Consider the following 12,495-nt stretch of genomic DNA (forward strand, 5'->3'; position numbering starts at 1 on the left):
TTACGAGCTGCTTTGATCTGTCTCTGTGTAGCCTTGTATCTTACATGTCCAAGTCCAAGTACTGCATAATGATCTTGGTTCTGATAAAGACACGAAAGATAGTCAAATGTGAAATGGAGCAACATATCTTATCCCTTGTGCTGGTATCCTAAAATAGTGCTTCCCATACTAGGAGTCCAATGAGACGGTGCATATAAATGGATTCTGTTCTAAGTCTAGGAAATGTGGACAGTGATACAGCCTTCATGATTTTAATGTACATAAACCTAATAAAGACTCTGAGAAGTCCTGCAATTAAAAAAAAAAAAAAAAAAAAACACCAAGCAAACAGAAACCTATAAAACCCAGCATTTTCTAAACTTACTTGAGAAAATCCCTGGGTGGCTCAGCGGTTTAGCACCTGCCTTCGGCCCAGGGCATGATCCTGGAGTTCCGGGGTTGAGTCCCAGTCAGGCTCCCTGCATGGAGCCTGCTTCTCCCTCTGCCTGTGTCTCTGGCCCTCTCTCTGTGTCTTTCATGAATAAATAAATAAAATCTTAAAAAAAAAAAAAAAACTTACTTGACCACTGAGCCCTTTTTTCTGTTAACACCTACTAATATCTTCTGGTCACCCTAAATCAAAGTATAGCCAGAAAGGGGATCCCTGGGTGGCGCAGCGGTTTAGCGCCTGCCTTTGGCCCAGGGCGCGATCCTGGAGACCCGGGATCGAATCCCACATCGGGCTCTCGGTGCATGGAGCCTGCTTCTCCCTCTGCCTATGTCTCTGCCTCTCTCTCTCTGTGACTATCGTAAATAAATAAAAAATTAAAAAAAACAAAAAAACAAAGTATAGCCAGAAAGATTTCAAAACAAAGGGAAGCATTATTACAGCCCCACAGGTTTGGGCCAGGGCAATGACAGGACTAGGAGTCACGTAGAGCAAAGAAGGTAGGTTGGATGGAAATTTTGAGAAAGTGAGGGATGAGGATTCTCTGGAGAGGAAATACCTACTTTCATTTCTGCTTTGGTTAATGACCTTGTGAATTTTCAAATTGAAGGAGTAACTGCAGTCTCCCTACAAAACTCAAAGGGTGTATCTAGTATTGGAGAAGTGAATGGGGAGGAAAGGAAGTCAAGGGCATGAAACATGGGACAAAAAAGTCAGTTGGGCTGACTGGTTTCCCCTAAATTCAGGACTGCAAAATTCATATGGATGGCCTTCTTCATTATGCCTGGCAATCGTACTTGGTTCTAGTTGGTTTACCTTTCCACTCCCTAAGGTTCCTATTTCTCTAGTCTCCTCAAACCTCACAGATCCTTCTCTACCTTATCAACAGCCCTGCCTCCTGCTTAACTAAAAATGTAAATTATCCCACTCAAATTCCTACTCAATCTTTCTACCACCTGACTTGCATCCATGTATCTTTTCCCTTTCCCTCCACTAAAAATTGAAAAAACCTGTTCTACCAAGACAAGCTACTCCATCCTTCCCGTTGGTTCTGAACACTGTCTTCTCTAAGTCTCCTCAAAACACTAGCATCTTCTATTTTCTAAATTTCAACTGGATTATCTTCATCTGTATAAAAGATGATGTTAGCTTTTTTTTTTTTTTAAAGAAAGATTTGATCAATTTGAGAGAGAGAGAGAGAGAGAGAGAACACCCATGAGCAGGGGGGAGGGACAGAGGAAGGAGAAGCAGGCTCTCTGCTGAGCAGAGAGCCCAATGGTTCTATCCCAGGACCCCGGGATCATTACCTGAGCCAAAGACATCAGCCAGGCGCCCCCATTAGCCCTCATCCTTAAAAACACTTCCATGATTTCCCTTTCCAGCTGCTGCTCTGCTCTCTATTTCTCTGCTGTCAATGAAAAACTTCTTGAAAAACCCATCCCCATGTTTTACCCCCCAAACCACTGCACTTTGGTTCTGCTCCATCCGCTCCCACCGCGGATGTGGTAAGGCTGCTCTCTTCAGTATGAATTTCCGGAGACCAAATCCAAGCTCACTCATCTGCCCTCACTTGACTTCAGCTCTAAGTGGCAGCACAGCAGACTCCTTCCTTGAAATATTACCCTCCTCTAGTGTTTCTGTGATTCACTGTTTTCCTCCCACATTCCAGTACCTTCTTTCAGCTGCTCTGGCTTCTCCAGGACCTACAAGGCTCAGTTCTGGGGTTTCTCTTGTCTATAATTTAGTCCTTGGTGACATGAGCCAGTGCCAGGCCTAGAATACAGTCCTGTGTATGCTTATGACTCCTCAGTTGACTTGAGCACAGACCTTTCCTCTGAGCCCCAAATGCACAGAGCACCTCTAACTCTCGCTATTGCGGGCCTCTTACTCTCTAGTGTTGCAGTTCACCACAGATGTCAAGCTCTTTCTCCTCACGTACCGTTCTCCCCACCTAGCACATCCCCCTCTCTCCATGTGGCTGCCATCTTCTCATCCTTCAGTCTCAGCTTGAATGTTATCACCTTATTTAGAATAAACAACCGTCTCTCCCCATCTCTGTTCCTTCGTGTTCCCTCTAGGGTACTTAAAAATTGTCATTGCTTCAAACTCTCCAATGCCTTTCCAGTGACTATTGTTCCTTACCTCCTCACCACGCCCTTATACACTATTCCACCCATTTGCCTTCTTTAGTTCCTGGCACACTTCAAACTTCTTTCTGCCCCTGCACAAGCTCTCTGCCTGGAATCCACTCACCGATTTTTGTGTGTCATTCAGGTTTGATCTTAAATGTACTCCACCAGCCTTCTCCACCCACTCAGTCTAAGCAGTCACCTGGACACTCTACCCAGCACCCTATTCTACTTCTTTGCCTAGCACCTGGTGACCATGTCCTTGATGGTTTGCTTATCATCTATCTCCTATATAAGCCACGTGGAAGCAGTGACACTGTCTTGTTCATCAGACTCCTCAGCTCCCAGAACAGTGTCTGACACGAACCAGATGCTTGATCCCTGTTTGTTGAAAGAAACAATTAACTGAACCATTGTATGGACCTTACTACCTTGTTCTGACGTCATCTACTCTTTTCTGTATCAAAGATTTTCTCCATCATTCTTTTTCCCTTGTAGACCTCAATGGTCCCTGCCTTTCTCTCAAGTTAGTATTTTCTCTACATCCCATTTTTAAAAGCATATTTCGCACTGTCTCCACTTCATCACCTTCTAATCACTCAACCCAATGTATGGCAACCCAACCGCTTGCCATCTCAACCATTTTACTGGAACTGCTTTCAATGTGGCCACCTGATGTTCATTTGCCAAACCCGTTGACTTTTATTATTATTCATGTTACGTGATGACTGACCTCTCCAAAGCAGTGACACTGGTGACTGTTTTGTCCTTCTTGAGACTTACCCCTCTCTTAGTTTCTGCAATAGTCTAGTGCCTGATGTTTAATATACCTTTGTTGAACTAACAAATGTCTTTTTGTTTTCTTTCTACCTCTTTCACCCTTCTTAGTATCTTTTGCTGCTTTTCCTCCTCTGCCCACCCCTTAAATATGCAGGCTCCTCAATGTTCAGTCCTTTTCTTTTAAAATTGATACGGACAGTATGTGAATCAGCTAATGTTTTGAGTGCTTATCTACTTTTCTAAGCACTTTACACATACACCTCATTTAATCCTAACAAGCTAGGAGATAAGAACTCACTATCCACTATCTGTTCAGTATTTATCACGTGTCAAGTACTACATTAAGTGCTTTATATGCATCACTGCATTAATCTTTGCTATATTCCTTTGAACTGTTAGCAATCTCTCTTTTTTAAAAGATTTTATTTATTCATGAGAGACAGAGAAAGAGAGGCAGAGACACTGGCAAAGGGAGAAGCAGACTCCATGCAGGGAGCCCGATGCGGAACTCGATCCCGGAACTCCGGGATCACACCTTGAGCCAAAGGCAGATGCTCAACTGCTGAACCACCCAGGCGTCCCAAGCTGTTAGCAATCTCATTGCACGAAACAGATTTGTCAACTCTCCCAAGGTCCCAGTGCACTAATGGGCAGAACCAGATTTGAATTTTGACACTCTTAGTTCTACAGTATATATACTGCATATTGTATACTTAAACTGTATGCTACCTACCTGCCTATATCCTTCTCCTCAGCTGATGTCACTCAATTCGCCCAGTTTCAACTACCACCTACGACTTACCAAAGACTTGCAAATGTTTTTGGCTTTATCCTCCTTTCGGAATCACAGACTGATTTTTTTTTTTTTTTAAGATTTTATTTATTTATTCATGAGAGAGACACAGAGAGAGAGAGAGGCAGAGACACAGGCAGAGGGAGAAGCAGGCTCCATGCAAGGAGCCTGATGTGGGACTCGATCCAGGGTCTCCAGGATCACGCCCTGGGCTGCAGGCAGTGCTAAACCTCTGCGCCACCGGGCTGCCCCACAGACCGATTTTTAACCACCTACTAGAAGATTTCACCAGTATTTTTACTAGAACATCAATTTTGACAGAGCCAAACTTGAACACAAACACCATATTCCCCACAAACTCCCTTTTTCCTACATCCCAATTTGGTGGCTGGCATCACATTCCAGCAGGTCATTCAAACTGGAATGCTCAGAGGTCTTCTGAGTACGTCTTCTCTAGTGCCACACAGCCAAGGTCACCAAGCTCTATCAAGTCTACCTCCAAAAAAAGCACATGTTCCCTCTTCCTCAAAACCCGGGCATAAATTTAGCTCAAGTATGCATTCGCAGGCTTGGATTATCGCACTAGCCCTGGAACAGCAAACGATTCACTTCCCCTCCAGCCCTGCTCTCCCTTTTCAAGCAATTTTCTGTACTGCTAGGAGAATTACTTTGCTAAAATTAGCTTAGAAACTTTTGATGACTTCCTACTGCCCTGAAAAATCAAATCTGAGTTTCTTCCTTAGCATGGCATAAAAAGGCCACTACAACTACAATCTGGTCTAGAATCTTGTTTTAGGACTAATTTCTCACGACCACCATTCAAGCACCCTACCCACTCTACTCTTCACTAGTCCCCAAAGAGGCAGTATACATTCTTTTCTCCTGTGTCCTTGCAGATCTATTCCTTCTACCCAGAACACCCTTTCTCCCTTCTCTGCTTAACAAACTGCCCTTCATCCTTTTAAGGCCAGCTCAAACATTACGCTTCTGTGAAAATGTCCAGAATTTTTCCAGCAGAGACAGTATCCTATGATGAGTGCTATCCTACTCCAAGCTTAACAATAAATGAGTGCTCAATTATGGTGCTCTTGTTGAGCATCTTAACTTAGTGTCAGAAAACTTATGGGAAAACCTCCTACACTTAACAAAGCATCTGACTGAACAAAAGATTCAGATATTAAATACCTTCCAGTCTTTGGGATCAAGTGTTTTCAACATGGGAAACTCTTCTAATTGCAATTCTTCATCTTCTGATTCCTCTGATAACTCTTTCTTATCCTCCAGTTCCTGAAAAGAGGCAGAAGCATTTCTGTTTCTCCTCTTAACAAAAGCTTCAAACCATCTTCCCACAGGTTCAACTTGACAGAGTGTTGAGGCTGTGATTGAAAGCGTTAAGAGAGGCTTCAATGTATTGCATGGAATAAATCTATTTCAAGGCAATATAAGATTAAAACAGAGACAGCATCAGAATATAATTTAAAGACCATCAACTAAGGAAATAATTACACTACAGGGATACCTGGGATAGTGCAGGTTTGGTTCTAGACCACCACAAAAATGCAAATACTGCAAAAAAAAAAGGTGAATCTAATATATTTTTTGGTTTCCCAGTGCATACAAAAAATTATGTTTTACACTAGATTGTGGTCTATTAAGAATCCAATAGTATTACGTGTAAAGAAAACAACGTATATACCTTAATTTTAAAATACTTCATTGCTAAATAACGGTAACCACCATCTGAGCTGTCAGGGAGTCATAATCACTGATCTCAGATCACCACAACAGTGTTGAAAAATTTAAAAGCCTCTATTACCAAAATGTGACAGAGACACAGAGTAAGCAAACACTGCTGGAAAAGTTGTGCGGATAGACTTGCTCCACACCGGATTGCCACAAACCTTCAAGTTGTTTAAAAAAAAAAAAAAAAAAAAAAGAGCAGTATCACCCAAGCACAATAAAGTGCCATAAAACAAGGAATGCCTGCAATCCAGTAAACATGAGGGCTAGCAATAATCATTTCCTAGTATTTACAGAATATTCAATCAACCTCTTCCAGTTATCAGACAAATATTCAGCAATATCAACAATGAATCAAAACTTTCCTGAGAATGTAAGAGGAAGGTGAGGAACAGGGAATAAATGCTGCCAACTGCTTTACTTTCAAATCAATAATTGTTAAAAAAAAAAAAACAAACAAACAAATGATAAACTGTCCTAAAAAACTATCATAAAAAAAAAAAAAAAAAGGTTTTCTGAAAACAAGTCAAAATACCTTAATTAAAACCTCGAATTCAGGTTGCTTTTAAAAATGTTAAGAATTTGCTAGCAATGGTTTGTCCTGGAAGACAGCTCTCCAAGCAGCTCATGAGGATCTACTAAGACAGCGACGCTACAGTGAAACTCGCTCTAGATGTGAAGTGAGCAGCTCTGGATTTCGTCTAGGTCTGACACTCGGGGGCTGTGGAGAATGAGCCAGAGATGTACTGCAAAACCAGAACGGTATCTATCTTGCATGGTTCCGTGTTAGACTGAGTGACAAACCACACTTTGAAAACCACAAAGTGTCCTATCAGAGCAAGGCGTCCTCGTCATTCCTGAGAAGCAGGGATAAATCACTGTACGTGCGTGTATGAGCAGTTCAAAAAAAGGGTAATCTGAGTCAGGAAAAGGAAAACAACCCCCCAACACCACTTTGATTTCATGGGTCCGTATGACTGCAAAAAGCTTCCCTGTGTCCAGCAGTCAGCAACTCCGATCCAAGTCTCCCCTTGTACCCGATGCCCACAGCTTTCTAAAAATAAAAATAACTGATTTTTTCGTGCTTTAGTTGCTTGGGAAATTAAGCGTTCCTGTCCCCTACGGAGGAGAGGATTCAACACAGAGTTCGAGGAGCGCTGGCTGCGCAGCACGCGCCGGGGCTCTAAGAGCCTCCTCTCCGGAGCTTTCCCTTCGGGCGGACGCGGACTCCGGCTTCGGCGGGCGGACGCCGCGCACACCCCGCCCCGGGGCCGGCTGTCTGCGCGGCGCGGGTCACTACGGGGCCGCGGGAGGCCGACACGCACCGACCCAACGGCTCCCGCAGCAGCGCGGCCGCGACCTGTCCACGCCGAGGGGCTGCGGGGAGCGGCGTCCGAGTCCTGACACTTGGGGAAACAAAGCCGCCGCGAGCGCGGGGCCGGAGCACGGTGCGCAGCGGCCGAGCAGCGGGGGCCCGGGCAGCCTGCCGCCCCGGCGCCGACACGCTCAGGGGCCTCCTTGGGGGCCGCGGGCTCCGCTGCCGACCCGGGAGTCAGCAGCCGCCACGCGGGGACGACGCCCCCTCCCTCCCTCCGTTCAGCCGGGGCAGGATTTCTCCACCGCCCGCTGCGAAGAGGCCCCGGCGTCCCGGCCCCACGCGCCGGCCGCTCGTCGCCGGGGCCGCGCAGGCGGAGGACGGCGGCAAGGGCGGCCGCGGCGGGACGGAGCGGGGCTGGGCGGGCACGTACCCGAGGTCAGAGCGTGGCTGATGGCGGTGCCCTGGCCGTCCGCGGCGCTCGGCAGGAGCAGCATGATGGCGCCGCGGCCCGGGCGCAGGGCGCTTGGCGTCCTCTCCGGCTCTACCTCTCCGTCCGAGCCTCGCGCCCTGGCTCCGCGACGCCCGGGAGCCGGCGCATGGAGACGACCGACAACTACTTCCGGGATGGACCTTTCGCGGTGCGGCGGCCGAAGCCACCCCCGCACGCCGCGCCAACGTGGGCGGCAGCCCGGTCCGGCCGCTGTCTCGGTCCGGCTGGGGACCAACGCTCACAAAACAAAGGTTCCTAGACGCCTCCGTTCCGCGGCGAAAAGGAGTCTTCTCCACCACCAGGGGCTATACCCGTGAAGCAGGATTTTCCCAAGCGGCTCTTAAAATATTATTTTTAAATCACTCAGTTAGCCCGAACCTAACCGATGATTTTTCCAGTAGCTCTACTCCTAAGAATAGAAAATGAAAGGATATGTACAAATTAGTGTTGAGAATTATTGTACTCTACATCTGTGGAGAATTTTGTACCTACATCTGTAATGTCTTTGCATCTACCTAAGTAATGTCAACTAAGGACGCCTGGGTGGCCCAGTGGTTGAGCATATGCCTTCGTGATGCCCAGGGCGTGACCCCAAAGTCCTGGGATCGAGTCCCACGTCGGGTTCCCCACAGAGAGCTTGCTTCTCTGCCTGTGTCTCTGCCTCTCTCTGTCTCGTGAGTAAATAAAATCTTAAAAAAAAGTCAACTAATGTTTGTTGCGATATTACTAAGTTATTTACCTGTGTTGTCTCATCTAAACCTCATAACATTTAGTGAAAATCACCTCCTCACTGTTAAGATTCTATTCTAAAGCCGGCAATCTTTTTTTACTCTGCTTTAAAAGCAGGAAGTTTTTTGTTTTTCCCAAGATATTACCAATTATAGGGCCCTGGAACTTAGTTGTTTAATGTAAAAATCAGTTGTACCCCTACTATAATTCCTTCTGGGTGGGGATCCCTGGGTGGCGCAGCGGTTTGGCGCCTGCCTTTGGCCCAGGGCGCAATCCTGGAGACCCGGGATCGAATCCCACGTCGGGCTCCCTGCATGGAGCCTGCTTCTCCCTCTGCCTGTGTCTCTGCCTCTCTCTCTCTCTCTATCATAAATAAAAAAACAAAAAAAAATTAATTCCTTCTGGGATTGAGGTCAAACACAAGAACTAGCAAAAGGGAACCAGTACATGAAGAGTCACCCCTCTCTCCACCGCCACCAGCCACGTAGCAATACCTGGAATAGGTTGAGCAAAATCAGAGAATCCGTGTGTTACAGAATACCAGATGTTAAGAGCTTTATTCTCTAGGAATGATATTTTCACTGTTAAATAAGTCGAATTGGCCTGCTGTCTACCACATGATGAAAATGTCACTTCAAATTCGACATTTCTAAAAAAGATTGAGAGACAGAGAGAGAGAGAGGCAGAGACGCAGGCAGAGGGAGAAGCAGGCTCCATGCAGGGAGCCCAACGTGGGGCTTGATCCCAAGTCTCCAGGATCACACCCTGGGCGGAAGGCAGACACTAAACTGCTGAGCCACCCGGGCTGCCCCAAAATCAACATTTCAAAAAGTAAGTTAATTATCTCCCCCTAAACCACCTCCTGACCCTTTTCTTTATTAATATAACCGCTTATGAAAAAAAAATCTTTAAGGGGCACCTGGGTGGCTCAGTTGGTTAAGCATCTGCCTATCGCTCAGGTCATTATCTGAGGGTCCTGGGACCCGGCCCCAGGTTGGGCTCAATGCTCAGTGGTGAGTCTACTTCTCCCTCCCGCCTCTCCTTCCCTTGCTCATGCTCTGTCAAATAAAATCTTAAAAAAAGAAAAAAGAAAAAAAAAAAAAAAACAGGAAATAGCCTGACTCCACTTTAATTTTTTCTCACTCCTACCCCATCCTTTTTTTTTTTTTCACACCTACACATCTGTTCTTACAGTTTCTCTAAGGTCATATGGGATTTTTCAAAATTGTGGTAAAATACACATAGCATGAAATTCACATCCTAACCATTTTTTAATGTACAGTTTAGCGTTAAATACATTCATTTTGTTGTGCAACCAATTGTCAGAATTCTTTTCAACTTGCAAAACTGAAACTCTAGACTCATTAAATAACAACTTCCCATTTTGGCTTCCCTGCAGGCTCTGGCAACCACCATTTTAACTTGTCTCTAAGAATTGTTTTCTTTTTAAATATTTTATTTATTGAGAGAGCATAGTATGCGCACACAAGCAGGGCGAGGGGCAGAAGTGGCAGCAGCAGACTCCCCGCTGGCTGAGCCGGGAGCAGGGCGAGGGGCTCCATCCCGGGACCTTGAGATCATGACCTGAGCCAAAGGCAGCAACCCAGGTGCCCTGCTCTAAGAATCTGACTACTCTAGGTACCTCATAGAAGTGGAATCACTTGCAAGACGCTGTCTTTTCGTGACTGGCTAATTACCTGGCATAATATCTTTACAATTGTACTATGTGTCCGAATTTCTTTCCTTTTTTTTTAAGATTTTTTTTACTCATTTATGATAGACATAGAGAGAGAGAGAGAGAGACAGAGACAGAGAGACAAGAGGAGGGAGAAGCAGACTCCATGCAGGGAGCCCGACGCAGGACTCGATCCCAAGATTCCAGGATCGCGCTCCCGGCCAAAGGCAGGCGCCAAACCGCTGAGCCACCCAGGGATCCCAATTACTTTTTTTTTTAATTTTTTAAATTTTTATTTATTTATGATAGTCAGAGAGAGAGAGAGAGAGAGAGAGGCAGAGACATAGGCAGAGGGAGAAGCAGGCTCCATGCACCAGGAGCCCAACGTGGGACTCGATCCCGAGTCTGCAGGATCGCGCCCTGCGCCAAAGGCAGGAGCTAAACCGCTGCGCCACCCAGGGATCCCTACTTTTCTTTTTAAGGCCAAATACTATCTCACGGTATGTACACTTTCCTTACCCGTTCATCTGCCTATTGGGTTGCTTTCACCTTTTGGCTATTGTAATGCTGCTACGAAAATGGAGATATAAAATTTTTTTTGAGACCTGGCTTTTGGTTCTTTGGAGTATATCCAGAGCTGAAATTGCTAGATCATAGGGTAATTTATATTTTTAATTTTTTTTTTTTGAGGAACTGCCATACTACTTTCCAGTTATATCTCTTTTTATTCTCACCAACAGTAGGGAGGGGTTTCTTTTCTTCACATCCTCCCCAACACTTATTTCCTTTCTCCTCCCCCCTCCCCCCTTCCCCCCCTTTTTTCGTAGTAGCCATTCTATTGGGTGTAAGGCGGTATTTCCCGGTTTGGATTTGCATTTCCCAGTGGCTGGTGCTGTTGAGTATCTTTTTCACGTGCTTGCTGGCTATTGTATTTTTTTTTAAGATTTTATTTATTTATTCATGACAGAGGGAGAGAGAGGCAGAGACAGGCAGAGGGAGAAGCAGGCTCCCTGCAGGGAGCCCGACACAGAACTTGATCCTAGGTCTCCAGGATCACACCCCGGGCTGAAGGCGGCGCTAAACCGCTGCGCCACCCAGGCTGCCCTGTATTTTTTTTTTTTTTTTTTTTAAGATTTATTTATTCATGAGAGAGACACAGAGAGGCAGAGACACAGGCAGAGGGAGAAGCAGGCTCCCTACTGGGAGTCCGACGTGCAGTCGGATCCCGGGACCCTAGGGTCACGCCCTGGGCCAAAGGCAGGCGCCAAACCGCTGAGCCACTCAGGGATCCCCTATTGTATATCTTCTTTGGAGAGATGTTTGAGTCCATTGCCCATTTCTAGTTATTTTTTCAAGATTTTATTTACGTATTTGAGAGTGAGCAGGGGAGGAGCAGCGGGAGACCAGGCGATTTCATGCTGAGTGCCTAGCTCATGCGAGATCCCACCCTGGGGCCCTGAGAGCATAACCTAAGCCAAAATCCAGAGTCCAAGGCTCAACCCGCGGGGCCACCCTGGCGCCCCCAACGCCCCTTTTTAAAAATGGGGCTGTCTGGGGATCCCCGGTGGCTCAGCGGTTTAGCGCTGCCTTCAGCCCAGGGCGTGATCCTGGAGACTCAGGATCGAGTCCCATGTCGGGCTCCCTGCATGGAGCCTGCTTCTCCCTCTGCCTGTGTCTCTGCCTCTCTCTCTCTGTGTATCATAAATAAATAAAATCCTTTTAAAAAACGAGGCTGTCTCTTGTTGAATTGGTTTTTCATATATCCAAGATATTAATCCCTTATGGGATTTATGACGTGCGGATACTTCCTCTCACCTGCAGGTCACAGTTTCACTCTATTCGCTGTCAGGCTTTTCATTTCCAAACTTACAGTTGTTTCCTAACTACTCACTTCTGTTCCTCACCTGATTTTTTTAAAAGAAAATTATATCATTTATTATTTGTCATTCATTCATTCATTCAGTCATTCCTGAGAGACACAGGGAGAGGCAGAGACCCAGGCAGGGGGAGAAGCAGGCCCCCGCGGGGAGCCCGACGTGGGGCCCGATCCCGAGACCCCGGGGCCCCGACCCGAGCCGCGGGCAGGCGCTCGACCGCCGAGGCCCCCGGCGTCCCTAACTTCCTTCCAACGCTGCGCTCTGCCGCAGCTGCCCTGTACCGGAGCACGGGCCTCCCCGCTCCTGACAGGACGTCCAGAATTCCAGACTGTTCACCGCCTGCCCACGCGGACAGCGAACTAACGAGAGCTTCCGCTCCCCTCGCGGCTCCGCCACTCGCTGCGCAGCCCGCGCGCCACAGGCTGAGTTACGGTAACGTCCGGGTGAGGTAAGGGCGGCCCGGGGCGCGGAGCGGTCACCCCAGGCGCCCCGCAAGGCAACGGCTAGACGCGGCGTTGAACGCGGGGACGCGGCCGG

At 46.9% G+C, this 12,495-nt stretch overlaps 1 protein-coding gene across 2 annotated transcripts in view; it reads right to left on the reverse strand.

Annotated features, from left to right (window-relative positions):
• Window positions 1–12,396, reverse strand: part of DNAJC2 (DnaJ heat shock protein family (Hsp40) member C2) — a 41,408-nt gene extending 29,012 nt beyond the window's left edge. Inside the window, exons 1-4 of one of the 2 annotated variants that reach the window (XM_077863953.1) lie at window positions 12,240–12,396; window positions 7,618–8,086; window positions 5,315–5,505; window positions 5–80 (exon numbers count right to left, since the gene is read on the reverse strand). In XM_077863953.1, the coding sequence (XP_077720079.1) occupies window positions 5–80; window positions 5,315–5,505; window positions 7,618–7,681 (331 nt within the window). In that variant the 5' untranslated portion in view covers window positions 7,682–8,086; window positions 12,240–12,396. Of the gene's footprint in view, window positions 1–4; window positions 81–5,314; window positions 5,506–7,617; window positions 8,087–12,239 lie in introns of those variants that run through there. The other variant, XM_077863954.1, reaches the window with a different exon arrangement.
• Window positions 12,397–12,495: the final 99 nt, after the last annotated feature.

Source organism: Canis aureus, chromosome 21, assembly GCF_053574225.1.
Source record: "Canis aureus isolate CA01 chromosome 21, VMU_Caureus_v.1.0, whole genome shotgun sequence".
Classification (NCBI taxonomy): domain Eukaryota; kingdom Metazoa; phylum Chordata; class Mammalia; order Carnivora; family Canidae; genus Canis; species Canis aureus.